This window comes from Ursus arctos, unplaced genomic scaffold (genome assembly GCF_023065955.2).
Source record: "Ursus arctos isolate Adak ecotype North America unplaced genomic scaffold, UrsArc2.0 scaffold_12, whole genome shotgun sequence".
In the NCBI taxonomy this organism is placed as follows: domain Eukaryota; kingdom Metazoa; phylum Chordata; class Mammalia; order Carnivora; family Ursidae; genus Ursus; species Ursus arctos.
In genome coordinates this window covers 42,082,372-42,102,681 of record NW_026622786.1, presented here as the reverse complement: position 1 = coordinate 42,102,681, position 20,310 = coordinate 42,082,372, and the positions used below count along the sequence as shown (strand labels likewise).

The 20,310-nt window shown below is 40.8% G+C and overlaps 2 protein-coding genes across 17 annotated transcripts in view; both read left to right on the top strand.

Moving 5' to 3' along the window:
• Nucleotides 1-5,644, top strand: part of MIGA1 (mitoguardin 1) — a 96,352-nt gene extending 90,708 nt beyond the window's left edge. For all 3 annotated transcript variants that reach the window (XM_026497766.4, XM_026497769.4, XM_048220417.2), the window contains one exon: nt 1,988-5,644. In XM_026497766.4, coding sequence (XP_026353551.1) covers nt 1,988-2,206 — 219 coding nt within the window. In that variant the 3' untranslated portion in view covers nt 2,207-5,644. The remainder of the gene's footprint in view (nt 1-1,987) is intronic.
• A 3,892-nt stretch (nt 5,645-9,536) lies between these two features.
• The window catches only part of NEXN (nexilin F-actin binding protein), a 48,862-nt gene continuing 38,088 nt past the window's right edge, over nt 9,537-20,310 (top strand). For 2 of the 14 annotated variants that reach the window (XM_044383715.3, XM_044383712.3), the window contains exons 1-2: nt 9,539-9,679; nt 12,167-12,263. The gene's annotated coding sequence lies outside the window, so the exon portion shown is untranslated. Of the gene's footprint in view, nt 9,680-12,166; nt 12,264-20,310 lie in introns of all 14 variants that reach the window. The other 12 variants (XM_044383714.3, XM_044383711.3, XM_044383717.3 and 9 more) reach the window with 9 other exon arrangements.

The following is a 20,310-nucleotide window of genomic DNA, read 5'->3' as shown; positions in this document are numbered from 1 at the left end:
AGGCTGAGTTTCAAAGAGCAAATAAAAGTAAACATAATCAAGTATGAATTTGAAAGTTTTTGATGTTTGAAAGTTTGGATGTTTCACGCTATTGTTCATTTAAAAAGTTAAATTTTTATGTTTAAGCGCTGTTAATGTAACATTTCTATAAATGTTTAGTAAATATTTATTTTACTGTCATTCAAAATTGATCAATTTTTGACTTGTGTTTTTTCGAACTCCTAAAATGTAAGGTATGTGTTTAGTGGGAAGAATTCTGACTGGGGATTAAGTTTGTTGTTAATGAACAGCCTGACTCTGGGCAAATTATGCTCTGTGCTCCTTTTCTTCATCTGTAAAATGAAGGGGCTCGACAGGTTGATTGCTAACGACCCATCCAGATACAGAGTCAAGCAAATCTAGGAAGTGTGCCTTCCTAGTACTTCTTAACACTTGATTTCTGTGGGATAGAAATAAAGTATTTCTGGTTTTTGCTGTTTGGAATTACTTTTTTTTCCCCCATCATGGCATAACAGCCTGTGACTTAATACTTAGTAGTATACAACTTGCTTAAAATGAGTTTCAGCAAAAAAAGAATGAGATTTTGCCATTTTCAACAACATGGTTGGACCTACAGGGTGAAATAAGTCAGACAGAGAAAGACAAATGCCATATGATTTCACTTACATGTGGAAACCAGAAAACAAAGCAAATGAACAAAACTCATATGGAATCATAAATATAGAGAACAAACTGGTGGTTGCCAGAGGAGAGGGGATTGGGAGGATGGGTGAAATAGGTGAAGGGGAATAAGAGATACAAACTTCCAGTTATAAAATAAGAAAGCCACGGGGATGAAAGGTACAACATAGGGAATACAGCCAATAATATTGTAAAAACATTGTTTGGTGATGGGTGGTAACTACACTTACCATGGTGAGCACTGAGTCACGTGTAGACTTGTTGAATCACTGTGTTGTACACCTGAAACGAATAAAACACTATAGTTCAACCGTACTGCAGTAAAAAAATGAGTTTCAGCATAAGTATTAACTTAATGAAATATCCTTCATCATCTTCCACTGGTTTGAGACCTGAAATTTTTATTTTTCATATATCTTAAGTTTTTTATATATCTTACATTTTTTATATACAGAAAAATATACACTTAAAAGTTAGGGCACCTGGGTGGTTCAGTCGGTTAAGTGTCTGCAATGCCTGGGATCAAGTCCCGCATCTAGCTCCTGGCTCAGCAGGGAGCCTGCTTCTCCCTCTGCTTACAGCTCCCCCTACTCGTGTACTTTCTCTCTCTCTCACAAAAATTTATTTATTTATTTTTAAAAAATAAATAAAAAATCTTTTTAAAAAAATTTTAAAAAAAACTTAAAAGTTACAGGGGCAGCTGGGTGGCTCAGTCAGTTAAATGTCCGACTCTTGGTTGTGTCTCAGGTCATGATCTCAGGGTCGTAAGATCAAGCCCTGAGGTGCTCTGTGCTCAGTGCAGAGTCCGCTTGAGATTCTCTGCCTCTCCATCTACGCCTTCCCCTGCTAGTGCTTTCTCTCTCTCTCTTTCAAAAATAAATAAATAGATAAATAATTTTTAAAAAGTAAAAGTTACAACTATTGGAAGTAGTTTACTCTTCCGTCTTAAAGTAGTACCAGTGTTCAGAGGTAACACCGAAAACCTCAATTTCTGAGAAAGAGTTAGTACCAGCCCCTTACATTTAGACAGTGCTTTAGGGTTTACAGGCATTTCCCATAGATTTTTTTTTGTCATCATCACGTCAGCCCTGAACAGTAGTACTAGTATCCTATATTTTACAGAAAAAGAAAATGTGACCTAGGAAAGGTTTAATCGCTCGTTCGAGGCCCCTTTTCCACTGTGATAAGATACTAGTACTGGAAGCCAGGCCTGCTCCTAATTCAACGCTCGTTACAATATTGGTAACTATTTAGATTAATATAATTTTGGTCGATAGTGCCAATTTGCTTTGTGTTCATTTTCCAGAATCAAGTTCTTTTCTTCCTCAAAGACATTTTTGACTTCGAGAAGGTGCGCTATTCCAGTATAGAGACTTTGGCCGAAGACCTCATGCAGCTCCTTACTCGCCGCACTGAACTCTTAATGGCCTATCTCGGAGCGGACGCGCTGAGGCACGCAAGTAGCTGTCTGAGTAGTCACGGGCACGTTATGTCCAGCGGCCTGTTGGAAGCCAAAGTACAATAAGTACCATAAAAACCATACAGTGGGAGTGTGCTGTGAAATAGTCAAGGTAACTATTGATTTTGTACCACGTATTACAAGGAGTTGGGGGATACGGACTCAGGGAGGGAAAAGACATCTGGGAGAGAATGAGTGATCATTCTGTATTTACACAGAAGCTCTGTCGTTGAATCCCTGTGTACTGTATCCAAAGTGGCGCTTTCTAGTCTTTAGGTAATAATTTAAGTCAGGAAATGTTGTATATTTTACAGAAATATTGCTTGAACTGAAACCAGTACTTGGGAGTTAGTTGATCTGTCGTCCCGAACTGTCTGCAATGTCCAGTATCATTCTCAAAAGCTCTGTTTTTATGCTTTGCACCTTGAAAGTATACACTTTAGCCAAGACCTTTGTGGCCCCCTTATGTAAGAATATATTACTCCTAGTGTCAACAAATTTAACTTTGCCTGAAAATGTATTTTTCATTGTAAAGTTATTTAGTGTTCAGTCAAGGTCGGGCAGTAGTGGTGTTTGAGATGTACTGCTTACATTACTGCCTGTGCATTTGCTCATGTTTGAATCAGAGACGTTGTAATGGCTGAGTATCATAAAACATTTAAATGAATTGACACTGAGAAGTTTACAAGTTACAAGTTTATATTTGATTTACTGCAGTTTCCAAAATATATTATTATTGGTCCTATAAGTTAGAATAATGAGACTGAAGAAATTTCTTTTATCTTTTTATAGATTAGAGCATTTTCCCTTGAATGATTATTGATTAAGAAGAAAACATTAACTATGAGAGGTCATTAAGATTTTTTGTGTGTAGTTTTGAAACTATCTCCCAATATCTGAAGGTATTAATCTGTATATAGTAAAATAATTTCTCCTTTCTTCTGTACAATTTGTAGCACACGGGGAGTTTGTCATATTCTGCCCATATTTTAAAAATATTCATACTTTGAATCTTAGTGAGTTTTTAAAGGTTTTCTTCCCCTGGACATAGAACAAAATATTTTTTAGTAGCATGGAAGTATATTTCATGTCCTTTATGATAAATAAATGAACAAATGGGTTGTTCATGTGCGTAGATGTCTTCAGAGTGTAGTAGATACATTCAGAGCTGTGTCAATTTAGTGTCTAAATCATATACCACTTATTTAAAGTGGCTCACTCAGCATATCAACGGATTGGATTCGTTGATTTTGCTCCTAAGGTGGGCTTTTTTTTTATTTTAAGAGGGAGTTACTCAGAAAGATCTAAAATATATTTTTTAAAAATGAATTTTTAGATTAAAGTGCCTAGTTTCTGATTAATGAATAGAGAATGAAAAGTGAGGGGGGAAAGCATAATCTTTTAAAGTTTTAAATTTACAGTTGTGCCACACTTACGTAATACTAGTTACAAAATATGAGTTTCAGAATCTTTATGCTGTTTGCATGTACTGTGTCCCATAATGTGTGGGTTACAGCATTAAACAGTATGAAATATTGCTCTGATATTTAGCTCCTGATGTTTTGACATATATTCTTAATTTAATAATTGGTTATTCACAATTCTTATTATTGGTGGAAGAATAGCATTAGAAGTATCAAAGCTAAAAATTCCATTATGTGTTGTTTTATTTTTTAATTCATATTTTATAGTTTTAGCTTCTTGTTGAGGTCCCACTGGTCTTGAAAGATTGACACACGTGCGTGTGTGCACGCACATATTCCCATCATTGCGTAGGCAAGACAGGTATTGCTTATACTAATCTTCCTGTTGGGGGGGGCTAAATGTTTTAAGTTGTGGTTTTATCAACAAAGCCGTAGTAAGCTTAATTAATTTTTTATTTGAGGAAGATATTGTTTGAAATCTGTTTGGAAGAATTGCACTATTTAATAATGCTGCTACTACGTAAGATAACTCTGGGGAATTTATTTCATCAGATAAGATGAATGGCTTTCCAGAAGGTGATTTTTTCCTCTTTTACATTTCACCTTAAAAAAAAAAGTCACCCATATTCAAGAGGTTGGTTTGTCAAATTCAGTGTTTTAAGTATGATTTGGTTCTGGTCAGTTATGTAGCTACTGCTTCAGCAAAATGCTTTCTTTGTGGCCTTTGACAAAGAGACAAGAGTGACCAAATAGAATTTCAGGGTAATAAGTATAGGAAAAAACCTCTCTATTGTATGGGAAGAAACTTGAACTTTTTAAAAGAAACATCTCTTAAAAATGGTTCTGGCCACAGCAGAGTACTTAAGACATATGTACCAACTTCAGTTTGCCTTGAAATTGGGTTAAACAACGAAAGCAATGTTATATATAATAAAAAATGATTAAACTGGTCTAGAACTTTTTAGGAAAAAACCCTGTTAGACACTTACTCTTGCTGGTGCTGTCAGAAAATCGCCATTGCCACCACCAGCCTGCTACCGTCCATTTCTCTGTGTACGTGGTCATCAGAGGGCCTTGAATTTATCCTGAGAAAATGGTCTTTTCCTCCTGTTTTCTCAAAGAAAAAAGATCGTGTTCAGGTGATTTATGTTTGGTAACTTTCTATTTTGGTTTCTCTACATTTTTGTTCAGCTAAAAGTAGTTATTTCTTCATTGAAGGCTTACGATATGTTTATTAAATGTCAAAGTGAGATTTTTTAAAAAAGAAGCCAAGTTTTTCATACGGTTATAGTCAGCTCCAAAAAACTTTGTCTCATAAGATAGTACTGTTTATTTGCATCCATTTATTTTGATTCTATTGTTAAATTACCTGACTTTATAAAAAATATTTACAAACTTTTTCTTGCCTTAAGATGTAACATTTTCACACCTGAAACTCATGTAACATTGTCAACTATACTTAATTAAAAAAAAAGATGTCACATTTTCTGCTTAAATGATTACCTAAAGAGTGATTATTTGCATCACAAAAGAATTTAGTTTAGTATTCCTTTAAATCCATGAAATAGAAATGCCAAAGTAACGTTTAGTATACTTCTCTGTGACCTTTCATAATCAGAAATTTTAAATTATGTTCATGACATAATTTGCTTTTATTTTAATGTGAACACATATTAGGAAATTATTTGGAATATACATTGCAAAGTGATTATAAGAATTAGGCTGAATTCAAATCTTTTGATTTTTGCTTGGATTAATTAATTTAGAAATTTCTCTGTAAGTGAGACTTAAGAATTTGTATAATCTGTGATTAATGGAAATAAGGGCATTCTTTCTTTGTTCCTAATGATTCTATTATATTATTGTTTTGCTTAGTTTGGAAACAACCATGTATTGTCCTTACTTGGCTGATATTAGTAAACGTGTCTATTTCCTAAATGTAGGGATTGTACTTACTTATTTATGTAAAGGTGAAACACTACAGTAGCAGAAAAATAGCACTGGCTCTTTAGCTCAAATAAGCACTGTAACATGGATGTATTTCTACTACTGCCAAATAAAACAGTGATGGTACATCTTACTGATGTGTTGACTATTTTATGCAGTGCTCATATACATTTGCATGATGACACTGGTCTCATCAGACCCCGTCACAGAGGAGCTCTCCATGTCCCTCAGTCCACACCCACAGGCGCAGAGAGCACCGACGACTGCAGAACCGTCAGAATCAAGTACCAAAGCACATGTCTTCTCTGTAGACGAAGTGGGAGAAAAGACAGTTCTGTGATGAGTGAAGCCAGAGTACTTGTGTTTTAATTAATAAAGTGTTTGGTTTGGGAATGCCATCAAACACAATATAAACTTACCTAATTGATGTTCGTGCATCCGTCCCTATTCAGACATCCCGTTTCCCCCCACTTCCTGTCAGAGTCCACATATGTTTAGTCAAGGCAGAGGGGATGCTGCCGGGGGCCCTGGGGCACCGCCTGGCAAGGCGGCTTCCCCGGCTGTAAAACAGCCCAAAGCACACCAGCCCGCGGGCACTCTTCCCAGTGCGGAGACAGGGCTGGACAGGGACCAGGACCGGACGCTGGAGCCGCACCTCAGCCTCTCTTCTGTTTCTTTGTCGCCTGCCGTCCTCTTCGATCCCGCTGCCCGGACGTCATATTTTGTATATTTTAAACATCTCTGGGTTTGGGGGCACCTGGGTTTTTGGTGGCTCAGTCAGAAGAGCACTGGACTCTTGATCTCGGGGTCATGAGTTTGAGCCCTATGTTGAGTGTAGAGATTACTTAAGTAAATAAAAAAAAAAACTTTAAACATCTCTGAATTTTTAGGTACGTTTAAAATACGTCTCTACAAGCATCTCAGTGTCTTACTGTGATATTATTTGTAGGGCTTTGCTGGAAATTTCTGTTAATTCATTTGGTTCATCCACTGTCGTCTTTACTGTTCTTATGCCACTTTTGACTTTTATTCTGTAGTATTTCTTTTCCCACCCTGTATTCTGTGATACTTTATCCTGCCACCTCTACTCCTTTAATCTCGCTCTCTCCTCATGCTGCTGACATCTTTGATCACGCTGCACAGCTCTCTTGTCTGCTGAGGTGTTTGGGTTTGTGTTTTTTTTTTTCCTACCTCTAAGTAACCTTCATCATTTGTGCAGAGAAGGACTGAATTGCGGTACAGAAGAGAAAAGCAAACCTTCCTATGACACTTTATTCTTAAAAGCCACAGCAAAGGAACGGGTACATCAAATACCACCTCAGCGTTTTGCTTTTAACTGTCTCTTATGTGTGTCACAAAAGCCTTTCACAAAGTACATTTATATATAGGAGACTACAGAACTTTTATAATTTGCTATGTTTGAAATAATACCATAATGCTTGAATATAGAGGAGCACTTTGACAATTGCAAGCACTTGAAATATATAATTTCCAGAACTTTGCTTTTTTTTTTTCAAAAAAATTTTTTTTATTTTAACAACACTGTGAGAGAATAGGCCCACAGGCTTTAAAAAGGACTGGATCCTTAATGTGGTAGGGGGTGCCTAATTTAAAAAAGTAGGTTAAAGCAGGTGTGTTTGTTATCTACTGCTGCATTACAAATTATCCCAAAATTTAGCAGCTTGAAACAACAAACATTATCTCACACAGTTGCTGAGGGTTAGGAATCCCAGAATGGCTGTTGCTGGTGGTTCTGGCTCAGGGTCTCTCCTGAGATTGCAGCCATTGAAGGTCTGACTAGGACTGAAAGATTTGCTGTCAAGCTTTGCTTACTCACATGGCCATTGTCAGAGGCCGTTAGGTCTTTGCTATGTGGGCCTCGTAACAGAGCCGCCTGAGTGTCTTTAAAACTACTGGGGCATCTCCCAAATGGAGTAATTGAAGAGGTATCAAGGCAAAAGACACAGTATCTTTTATAACCTAGACTTGGAAGTGACATACCATCATACCATGCTAACATATCGTGTTGTATTGATCACACAGACCACCTTTTGGACAGTGTGGGAGGAGATCACACAAGAGTGTGAATATTAAAAGATGGGATCATTTGGGGTCATCTTGGTGGCTGGACACCACCGCAAGGAATCAAAATACACCGGATGTAGTTAAGGTCGACCTGGTTCTTTGGGCAGTGTTGATGCGGAGTCAAGGCCTTTACTTGCAATGCGGGTCCATTTGGTATTCCGAGATATCTTTGTTATATAAACTACACCGCTAAATCATCACCTGCGATTTCCAGTTTTCCTTACTTTTGAAGGAGAGAAACTTTACATGAAAAGCAATGTATGCTGAGTCCCCCTAGTTTTTATAATTTTGTACTCAGTTTTATACATTTGTCTTTCCCACACCTAGCTTGATGGTAAGTTTTATAATCTCTTTACCTTTCTCAAGTTTTCAAAGCTTTCATCTCAGCTTTTCTAAAACCATAACTCATTTCGCCTTTATATTTTTCCTTTTAAGATGTTGATGTCATTTCAGTAGCATGCAACTGTTATAATCAAGTTGGAGAACAAACCCGAGTGACTCAGGGTGGGTATATGAGGAATGTCTGTACGAACTGGCAAATCTTTGATTTCAATAGTGTTAAACTTAGCTTGTTCCAAGCTGAGCTCCTGACTATACCTGCCTAACCTCCTTCTGCCGGTCTTTCTCACCCCAGCAAAGGACAACTCCACTCTTCTAGCTCCTCAGGCCAAAAACTTGGTCCTCCCACCGCATGTTGAATCTGTTGCCAAAATCTACCAGTTCTGCTTAAAATGTACCAAGAAAAAAAAAAAGTGCTGAGCGTGTCTCACTACCTTCACAGGCGTCACTGTGGTCCGCGCTCCCCTCACCTGCCAGCCCGGTGGTTTTGGAAGCCGCCCAACCGGCCTTCCTGCTTCAGTGAGTGTATCTGCAACACGTCAGCTGGAGTGAACGTGTTAAAAATATGTCCGATCATGTCGCTACTTTGCTCAAAATCACCATGGCCACCCACCTCAAAGGCCAAAGTCCTTCCAACCTTCTCCATCAGCTGTCTCCTGCCCCACTCCACTTCCTCTCTCTAGTTCAATTTAAATTTTTCTCTTTTCTTTCATCTATCTTTTATTATTTATTTTCTGCATGCAGCGAAGAACTGAAGATCTCCCCCACCAGAAAAAACTCCCCCTCTGGATCGACATTTCAGGTTTTAATATGGATTGTCTGATGGCTTTAACTGAGTGGCTGGTGGCCCACGTTGAAAAGGCCCATGGGTGCTAATATTCACAGGTGCCTTTATGTAGGTTTTAGAAGGGCCAAAGGTGATTTGCCTTCAAGATTATATAAGATTATGTAAGTATTACTTACTTTCAGGTTTTTTGTTTTTAACCTCTTCTCCCTCCCCCTTCTCCTTCCACCTTTGTCTATCACCACTTTTAGAGTTGAAGAGGAGAGCCAAGAAAAGGACAGCCACAGCAGACGAAGTCGTCCCCAGACTGCTGCCCTATGGTCTCAGCGTTAGAAGAAAAATTGGCCAAAGGTCATGGTTTGGATGAAGATAGCGTAGTGGTTCGGGGTCTTGGTTAGAAACCAGGACTGGGGAGTCGCTGAGAGAGGTGGGCCGCAGGGCAAACCGGCTGTAGGTGGTGGGGAGCCAGCTCCAGCCGCTCTATGAATCCCATCATCACTCCCTTCCCACTGGGGATGTGGCCTTCCGTCCCCGGCCCCTGCCCGGAGGTGGAGGCAGACCCCACGTAAAAGGTTCAGCGACCCAGAGTCGGGCGACACGCAGGTTCTGGGGGAAAGTTGGCAGCCGCCGCCCCCTCTTCCGTCTCCCTCCTGGACACCCCACCCCTCTCCGGGCGCTACGGCGGACGTGGGGGTGGGGGGAACTGGCCTAGTGTTCTGGAACAGCTGCAGCCGGCGCTGGGCCCGCCTGGAATGCGGGAACAGGCTGCGCACCAGGACTTTTATGGAAACTTGCTGGTGGAGACGGCGGCGGCGGCGGCGGCAGCCAGAGGGCTCCCAGCGGCCGGAGCGGCAGCGGCAGCGCCCGGAGCGCCCAGACCCCCGCCCACACCCAGGCGCAGGACGCGCACAGCCTCTCCGCGCGCAACGAGGACACTCGCTCGTCGCCGGCTCCTGGCGGGTGAGAGGAGTCGGGGAACGGGGGGCGGGGGCGGCGGGCCCGGAGGTGTCGGGTCCCCCTCGGGGGCGGGGGCCGCAGGGAGACGCGCCCCGCTCCCGGCTCCCGGCGGGGCTGCAGCCAACTGGGGCGGCGCGTCCGGCCCGGGCGAGCGGCGTCCGGCGGGCGCGGCGGGGTGGCTGCCCGGCTCTGCGCTCTGGCCGCGCGAACCGGCCTCTGGCTCTGGGGGCCGTTTGCTGGCCCTGCGCCCCTGCTTTCAGCCCCGCTCGTGCAGGGTGGGCCGAGTTGCGTTCGGGTCCTTTCCCCACTCCTGCAGGGAAGAGCCCTCCGCGAGCGGAGTGGGTGCAGTCCCTTCGCTCTACCCTTGGGGTCCAAGCAGGTATAAAGTTCAGTGTCGTCCCCCCACCCACCACGTGCCCCCGGCGCGGTCTCCGTCTCCGCCCGCGATGCCTGCTGTTTTTAAGAGAAATCATTCCTGGTCTGTCCCTGCGGAGGCTGGGGAGTAAAATGTGATTTAATAGCCTATCTTATCTACCCCCTCCCTCCAAAGTATGTTTTGGAGGCGATTTTGTCCGAGGTGGGATGTCGGGGTTGCGCAGCTACAGTTGGCAGTTGGAGTGCATAACGTGGTCACCTCTTGAGACCTCCCTTGTCCCTCTGCTTTTTGAAAATGCGAAGCCATTCCGACTGCTTATAAACTGTGAAACGCTCTGCAATGCTAAAAATGTATTGGCATTTGCAAAGAAAATGGTTAACCAAGTTGAGAGGTTAGTTGATTATCGCAATGGCTTTGAGGTCTTTATTTTATATTTATTTAAGGTCCATAACGCAAACAAAGAGAGTTGGGGGGAGGGTGCGGAGGCGAGAGAGTGAGAACTAGGTAAAAATAGCATAAGGGAGATGTCCTAACAAAATGTCTGTCCTAGGGAAAGAGGCAGGTAGAAAAATGAAGTGAGCCATAAGAAATAGTTCCATGAGCAAAGCAATGGGAGCATCATTCATCAGCTAAAGTTTGTTAATGAATTTATGTAACGGGCCCACTGGCCTGCGAGTCACAGCATAGCTATGTGTTGGGTAGTACCATTAAGTAAACCCGAGTATTTTTATACCATCTTAGTCACACGTCATTAAGTGAACCTCATCATGCCCCCCCTCCCCGTCCGTCCTTGTACAGCTTAAATAACTGCCATAAGAAAACCCAAAGTACACCTAAGTCTCTGAAATTCTTTTGAGTTTGAGGTGTGCGAAAGTGGAAAAATGCATAATTAATCAAATGGAGCGACTGTCTTCTGGGGAGATATGTTTAATATAAATGAAATTTGATTATTTAATATAATTAAGATTCATCCTCACAGGTATTAGCCCCCTATTTTTGAAGATCTTTTATATTTTGACTGGGATAATTTAAATAAAAATGTGGCGAATTGTGTATTTTATCTGCAACAACTTCCTTAAGGAGCCCTGAGCAAAAACCACAACAAAATTCTTTTACATCCAGTTTCCCTCACTACAGTATTGGTATAATTCAGTTTTAATAGAAGATTCACATTTCTACATCCATTTTAGGCTGAACTGTACTGAATAGCAATTTTTCTTCCTCACCTTCAATGGAATCTATGCTATTTTTGAAAATTTGATATGTAAGACTGATCATTGTCAAAATGTATGTCATCTTGAGAGGGCTATATTTAGCATCAACAAAGGAATGCGTTATCTAGGCTTTTGAACAGTATTTTTCCCCTGAAATTACACTTGAAGTATTTAGGTTAGGGTTTCATTTGTGAACAGAATGCAAACTGAGTATGTATATTTGGAAGATTAATTGGGGATTTAGATTGCTTGGAAGCCGAGTGACCTAAAATGACATACTTCATTTAGGAAAAAAAATAATAAAACCTGTTATTTTTGAAACCCCCTAAAGGCAAATAAAGGTATTGTTTAAATAAAAACACATGCCTACAAGAAAGAAAACAATGCAGTAAATGTAGAAAAACGTGTAACAGACGCGTAGGTGTCTAGAAGCTTTTATGGAAGAGAGGACTCCGTACATTTTATAGTGTGTGGGCCATATACACACAGAAAATGTCTCGGTAATCTTTATAATTTCGAGGGAAAATGACCTACAACATTCTTAATAATTTCCCCCATTTCTGTTCTTCTTTATTCAGTTCGTGGTCTGTATCACCTGTGTAGTTTCTTTCACATTCTCTTCTGGTTTTGTAATTGCAAAATTACATATTATTTACATATACTTAGAATTGGTATATTTTCTCTTTCTGTTTAAATATTCAGTCCGTAATTTGGCTGGCCTTCCAGTAGTATACTTTCTACACTCTAGGGTGAGTGGATTTTTACCCTGACATCCAACTTCTAGTAAAATGTTTTTGTTCTAAAGTTATTATAACCACATTATAGGTATGGTTAAAAATGATCAAGAATGGAAAAGGGGGCTTTCAAAACAGGACACGTGTACTGTTGGTGTTTTGATAGGTCTCCTCCCTTCCCTTGCGCACAGGATTTTTCCCTCGCGTGGCCGTAGCTCCGGGAGACCGCGTGGGCAAGCCCCTGGTGCAGTATCTGCCGGCCAGTAAGTGTTCAGTACCCCTTCTCTTTCTCCCCACGCCTCCTTTTTTTTTTTTTCCCCTTCTTGTCATCTCCTTTTGCTGTCAGATTAGAAGACAGATTGGGGCTCCCTGGGCCACGTTTTGAGGTTGGTGAAATTTGACTTCTACCTTCCTTTCTGTGCCTCTTTCTTGTCCTTTCCTCCCCTTTGTGCCTTCTTTCAGGCCAAACTAGGCCTCCCTTTGTCTCTCCATTTTCTCAGTGCGGCCTGTTCCTTTAGATCAGGGCCACAAATTGGCAGCCAGAAAGCCGTCTTCAGCCACAGGCATACTTACAAATTGGTACATTTTGTGATAAGGATTTCCAGCCTCTCCTGCAAAAGTGGGTCGTTTCTGCATAGCAGCAGTACCCTGGGACTAGGTAGCTGCTTCCCGCTCAGGTCACACATATCCCTTCTGACACCGTCTCCACCTTCCCTATTACCTCAACCTGTAGTCACTGGTGTTACCTGCCAGTGACACTCCCTGACATGAACTTACATTTACTTTGCCTGACTCTAGACGCTTGAGTATGCAGTAGTCCCCTGACGTATGAGGCAAGTCTGAAGGGATCGGATGCAAAGTCTGGACCCGGCGTCAGGAACCTGGACTTGAAATGCTGTAGATAGATTTTGGTTAGCAATCCTTCTCTTAAATAATGTGATCGTGGGGGTGAGAAGAAGAGGTTAACGTTCATTGACACTAATTGCTGGTGTCAATTTGAGCTGGAAGGGACCATGTGTAGTTAAGTAAAACATCTGAACTGGTGGGATTACAGAAAGCATAGGGTAGTATTTCTGGGAAAGAAATCTTTCCTAGGAACTCTTAAACTCCACCCTAGAAGTGTGTAGGAGAGGTTTTTTTTAACCCCTAGAGACTGACCATAAAGAGAAGTTAACTTCTTCTGCCTCCCCACCCTCCCTTCGTTTGGGGCCAGAGGCCTGGGTCTGCCCACTCCCAGCTGTACCCTTCCTTGAAAGGTCATCTTCCACCCGCAGAGAGGGTGAGGAGGCCCAGTCTCCTCCAGAGATTACCACGTCCATGGGCTTGGGAAACCAACTGCTGGGTTTTCATGATACCTAGTTTAATGTAAACTCACTCGATCTTATCTTCTATTCATTCATTTATGCATCCTCATCATCAGCCCTCTTTTTGGAGATGTTAGTCGTAAGTTTTACGACTTTGGATCAGAGAGTTTTCCTGTTATCTCTTTGTCATTCATCCACTCGCTCAAATATGAATTGAGTTGGTACCGTGTCCTAGTTGTGTGAGACGTTAAGGATAAAGAACAGAGTGGAGTAGCATTCTTTTAAGGGGCTTGTAGCATGCTGAATGCTCTTTGAGAACTCTCACCTACAGTCATAGGAGTGCAAAGTGTTGTACATTGTTAACAGAGAAGAATAGCACAGCAGGTGGAAAATAAGATTCCTGGTTATGGGGGCGCCTGGGTGGCACAGCGGTTAAGCATCTGCCTTCGGCTCAGGGCGTGATCCCGGCGTTATGGGATCGAGCCCCACATCAGGCTCCTCCACTATGAGCCTGCTTCTTCCTCTCCCACTCCCCCTGCTTGTGTTCCCTCTCTCGCTGGCTGTCTCTCTCTCTGTCGAATAAATAAATAAAATCTTAAAAAAAAAAAAAGATTCCTGGTTATTAGTGAGGAATTGTTTATTGGTCGGAAAAACTCACTATTTCACACAGATAAAATATTTTTGAATTGTGACAAGGTTTATGACTGGTTTTATATTTTTAGTTATCTTTTTAAATTTTATTTATTTACTTGCCAGAGAGAGAGAACACAAGCAGGGGGAGAAGGCAGAGGGAGAAGCAGACTCCCCACTGAGCAGGGAGGCCGACGCAGGGCTCCATCCCAGCACCCTGGGATCATGACCTGAGCCGAAGGCAGACGCTTAACCGACTGAGCCACCCAGGCGCCCCATAGAATATTTTTAAAGTATAAGGTTATGATCTTCCTTAACTGAATGTAATGTTACATTGTATTTAGGTGTATATTTCTGCTAAAGTGAAAAATGATAAAAATTTAGGCTCACATTTTATAAAGCTCAAAACAACATTTGTTCCAAAGACTGTAAAGAGATCTTAACATTTCCTTGTAGTATATAGTTAAGTATTCTAAAATCTTCAAGAGACACCAGGGTGGCTCAGTAGTTAAACGTCTGCCTTCAGCTCAGGTCATGATCCCAAAGTCCTGCGATTGAGCCCCATGTCCAGCCCTACTCAGCGGGGAATCTGCTTCTCCCTCTCCCCGTGCCCCTGTTTGTGCTCCCTTGTGCACTCTCTCTCTCTCTCAAATAAATAAAATCTTAAAAAATAAAATCGTCTTAAAAGTGGAGACAAAGAATTTACTTGAGTTTAATGAAATGCAGATTTAAAGCTGACCGTCTTGACATTTCTGTTCCTTGAGAAAGGAGATAACACATTAACACAATGAAACAGTTATTATAAATGATAGCTATGATTTTTAAAATTCTTAACTCCTGTGTTATTTGCTAATTGGAATATTTTAATTGCATGTCTAAAAAGTTAATTTAGAAAATTTAGAAAATACAGAGGTCAAACATAGATACAATAATTCTAGAACAGAAATATCAGCATGCGTATTTTTAGATCTGTTGTACTTAGTATTACATTCTGTGAGACTTACATATTGTCTCACAGCTTGAGCGTCATAACTTAATATTCAGCCTGGAGATGGTAACATCCCCAAATTATACTCTATTCTTAAACACATTTTGTCAGGCTATTAAGTCATTTTCAAAAGCTTCTTGAAGCTTCTCTCACTAATTGCTATGCCTATTGATGCCAATATTAATATTACCATTGGGCATATTATATATATGTTTTATGTACTTATATTAGGTAAAAATGGAGAATGATAAGGTGAAATGAGTAGTTGGGTAACAGTCAAGAAACCTAGAGTCTAGTTCCTTGTTCTGTGGCTGAACAGCTTGCAACGTGGATAAGTCACTGAATCTCTTTGTGCCTATTTTTTCATATGGTAAATGAAGGGGTTGGACTAAGTGATATTTTTTTTTTTAAAGAATTATTTGAGAGGGAGTGCACGTGTGGGCACATGTGTGCAAGTGGGGGGGGCAGAGGGAGAGAATCTTCAAGCAGACTCCCTGCTGAGCGCTGAGCTGGACACCCAGCTCAATCCCAAAACCCATGAGATCACAACCTGAGCCAAACCAAGAGTAGGATGCTTAACTGACTGAGCCACTCAGGTTCCCTGGACTAAGTGATCTTTAAGGTCCTTAGATAAAGAGTTCTAAATATCCATGATTTTTTTAAAAAAAATATTTATTTGACAGAGAGAGAGAGAGCACAGGCAGGGGGAGTGGGAGAGGGAAAAGCAGGCTCCCTGCTGAGTAGGGAGCCCGATGCGGGGCTCGATCCCAGGACCCTGGGATCATGACCTGACGCAAAGGCAGACGCTTGACTGAGCCACCCAGGTGCCCCAAAATCCATGATTCTTAATCCATGTATAAACAGACCCCAAATGTAATTCTGACAGGTAGTAAAACCTGTTCAAAACTATACTCATTTTCTGACCCTTCAAACATACTTTCAAGTTTAATCTCAAGTAACGGTAGCTCTTGTCTACTCATTTGCTCAACTGGAAACTTCGAGTTAATTCTTCACAGTATTCTTCTCTCCTCTCCCTCTCCGAATATAAGTGGCCAGAGTTCTTGCAGCAGTACCCCGGCTACAAGGTAAATTCCCTGGAAGCAGGGACTTTGTCTTTTGGTTCACTTTCATCCTTCCATAGCCTAGAATAGTGCCTGGCACATAGTAGGCGCTTGATAAACACTGGTTAAATAAGTGAATGAATGGGCCACCATGTCCTGTCAATTCCACTTCGGAAATGTCTCTTCCAACTTTTCATTCGTAATGCCACTGTCTCAGTCCAGGCTCTTCTCTTGCCAAGACCACTGTGCTTGTGCTCTTCCTTGTAGTCTTCCCCCGTTTACTTCAGTTTTCTGCGCACTGTCAGAAGGCTTTTTCTTTCTAGAATATGTATCTGATTCACATGCTTGCTTTAAAAAATCCTTTTCTGGATGCTCACTGCCTATAAGATCAAATCTAAACTATCTTTTTTTTTTTTTAAAGATTTTATTTATTTATTTGACAGAGATAGAGACAGCCAGCGAGAGAGGGAACACAAGCAGGGGGAGTGGGAGAGGAAGAAGCAGGCTTATAGCGGAGGAGCCTGACGTGGGGTTCGATCCCATAACGCCGGGATCACGCCCTGAGCCGAAGGCAGACGCCGAACGACTGCGCCACCCAGTCGCCCCAAATCTAAGCTATCTTAATAGGACATTTAGGAATCTTCCCAGTCCGTGCCCAGCCTGTCTTTCTAGTTTCACCATGGATTTGGTGGATAACTTACAGCTCCGCAAATTTACAATGGGCATCAGGAATTGGTGTTTTTGTTCATGTTGCTTCTTTTGTCTGAATGTTGTGGAATCTATTTATCTTAAATCCTATTTATCTGTCAAGGTCTAAATCAAATATCACCAACTCTGTAACTTTCTTTAACCTCAACCCCCTCCTTCACCCTCATTGTCTTTTCCACAACTTTTCCATGTTTCTATAGCCCTGCATATATACTGCTGTTATAGCACTTAATCCTTTGTATTATAATTATTTGTGGTCCCATCTGTTTCTCCCAACAAAGCTACTTGATTTCAAAGGCTTTTTCATACATTTTGTATTCCGTTGCCACGCATAACGTCTGGTACAAAGTACGTTCTCCTTTTCACAAAAATACTGTATTATAAATACAGACCAAACGTGTCAAATTTGAAAAAAATGCAACATTTTGATAAATCATACAGCAATATGCCGTAGGCTGTAGTAATATTGCAATACACTGAAACCTACGATGGGTACTTCGTTGTCTTCATTTGACATGAATGAGTAATATGTTAGAACGGAATCATTAAACGCCTTCATCATCCCAGCCTTCCGTATTATGATAAAGCTCTTGTTGATGAGCTCCCTGTTTAAACTTATCCTTTGGTGTTTTCTCTCTACTCATTCTTCATAACAATTCATCTGGCTTGTCTGCAATCTTTTATTTATTTATTTATTTATTTATTTATTTATTTATTTACTTTTTTTTATTATATTATGTTAGCCACCATACAGTACATCCCCGGTTTCCGATGTTGTCTGCAATCTTAAACACTTGGAACAGTGCAGAGGGACTGAATTGTTGTGTTGCTGCTGCCCCCTGAAGGTGGCCAGGGACATCGCATCTGCCTGTGCACGCGGAAGAAAAGCCACTTAATACTAGATTAGGAAAAGGCTGAGCTTCCCCATGTAAAATCCTTTGACATTCAGGTTACTGACTATAGGAATTAAGTTATTAAAATAACTTCATGTAGCATTCTGTTTTAAAACAGTGAGGGAGTGCTCAGTCCAACTATTCCCTTTGTGGAATGAGAACTGACATGGTTTGATAGAATGTTCTTTCCTGTGATTCAGCCAATCTCAGAATGTGGTTTTAGAATCCCTGGGTCCCCAAGACCTTTTAGGAGCCTATGAAGCCCTTCCTTTTCCAATTATATGGTCTGTATGAGGTCATATCTTTAAATACTTCAGTCAGAACAACATATCACAATAGTTTGAGTGCAGAAGCAGGTATGAGAATGTATCTGTCTCTTATTAAGCTAGAATTAAAGAGATGTACAAAAATATAAAACAATGCTACTCTTACTGTTTTTATTTTGAAAAAGTTATTTTTCTTTCTTTTTTTTAAAGATTTTATTTATTTATTTGACAGAGAGAGAGACAGCCAGCGAGAGAGGGAACACAAGCAGGGGGAGTGGGAGAGGAAGAAGCAGGCTCCCAGCAGAGGAGCCTGATGTGGGGCTTGATCCCAGAATGCCGGGATCATGCCCTGAGCCGAAGGCAGATGCCCAACAATTGAGCCACCCAGGCGCCCCTGAAAAAGTTATTTTTCATAAAATGTTTGTGTTGATATATAATGGATTTGTTATTTTAAATGACTCTTTTGGGAAGACTTTAACCACTCAAGAAAAATTGTGAGTTTTTATTTGATTAAGTCATTAATAAGATTAAGTTACATATATAAATAAAATATAAGGATTTTTTAAAAATATAAGGATGTTTTTAAAGCTGCAGTACGTTTCAGGAAAGACCTGGAGTCTCTATACTGAATAAAGAAGAGTGGGAAAAGTATTTTAATTTGCAATATATTAAATATCTGTAGATATAATCTATATAAAAGCTCTCTAAGGCTTCTCAGTATGGCCCAGACATTAAGCCCTGAGCTCAGAAAGTTTGAGAACCACTCCTCTAATTCATAGGCTTTCTTCTACTAGAGGCATTTTTCTTTAACATTAGAGAACTTATTTTTATGTGTTCACACTTTCAGATGTTTTTTAAATGAATCATTTTCTAACTAAACATGTTAGCCTCATTATATTGGTAATTATCTTTTATCCCATCTAGACTATGAGCTCCATAAAAAGAGATATTTTAGGGGTGCCTGTGTGGCTCAGTTGGTTAAGCGTCCAACTCTTGATTTCAGCTCAGGTCATGATCTCAGGGTTATGAGACTGAGCCCCTTGCTGGGCTCTGCGCTGGGCATGAAGCCTGCTTAAGATTCTATATCCCCCCTTCCCCTCCCACCACCCCCCCCAAAAATTAAAAATAGAGATTTTATTCATCTTTGTAGTGCCTTGCACTATGTCTAGCCCATTGTGGAAAGAGGTTCAATAAGTTTCTTGAACGAATGAATACTCATTTCAGCTAGTTTCATCTTTTACCATTTATTCTTAATTCTTCCACACTCCTAACCTCTAAATCTGCGAAATAACGTGCAAACCAGCTACCGTGTGGCCCATTATAGGGATTTAGTTGTTAGTTTCCACTCTCCTCCTTAATTCTGTATAGAGACTCCAGGTCTTTCCTGCAATATACCATAGCTTTAAAAATATCCTTACCTTTCATTTAACATATGTAACTTAATTTTATTAACGATTTCATCAAATGAGAAGTTAGTGATTTTCTTTGAGTAGTTCACATCTTCCCAAGAGAGAATAAAAGGCAAGAATTAAGGGGCTTGACTGAGGGACTTGGTTGGATTGCGTGGCACCTGGGATGTGGTGGCTGCAGCCGAAGGATGAGGATAAACACCCAGGAAGTACTTATGCGTTATGCTGCAAGAGATGGTACAAAATAAACGAAACAGACTTTGTGTTGTTGAAGATGATGGAAAAAGTGAGCAGTAGCTGAAGCTTCTGGATGGGTACATGAGGGTACATTATATTAGTCTAATTTTGTATGTATCTGAAATTTCCATAATAAAAAGGTAAAGAAGATAGATTAGATGGATATATCTGGGATGTTTAACCATATAAAAAATGTAAAAGTTTATGCCAGGTATGCCTAGAAGCCTAATAAGCACATTTAGAGTGTCAGAGACTGAAGGAGAGAAAACATTCATGCTTAGGGCTTAATGGAGAAAATCATGATTTCTATTATAATTAGTTTGGGAAAATACCTCACTGGTTTAAAAAAAAAAAAAAGTGGCTTGAGAATTGTCGTGGAAGGGGGCCCCTGGCTGGCTCAGACGGAGGAGTGTGTGACTGTTGATCTTGAGATCGGGAGTTTGAGCCCCATAATGGGTGTAGAGGTTACTTAAATAAACAAAAACTTAGAAAAAAAAATGAGCTGTTGAATGTGTATGTTAGGTAAGAGGTTAAAGGAATGGGAAGGGAAACCAGGTCTGAGGGAGGCTGCAGAAGGCCTAATAAGCCCAGATGAGAATGTTAGCTGTGACCATGCTGCCCTGTGCAGTTAGTGTCCTCAGAACTGGAGTGACCAGAGTTAAGGAGCACAGAGGGGTAGGGCATGCAGTAGTTGAGTCGGTGAGCCTGATGAAGACAGAATGTGACTTGTTACCCTATGAGCAATCAAAGGAATCATGGCTAGAAGTTACCATGGGAACTTTTTTAAACCTCATTTTACTAATCATGTATACTT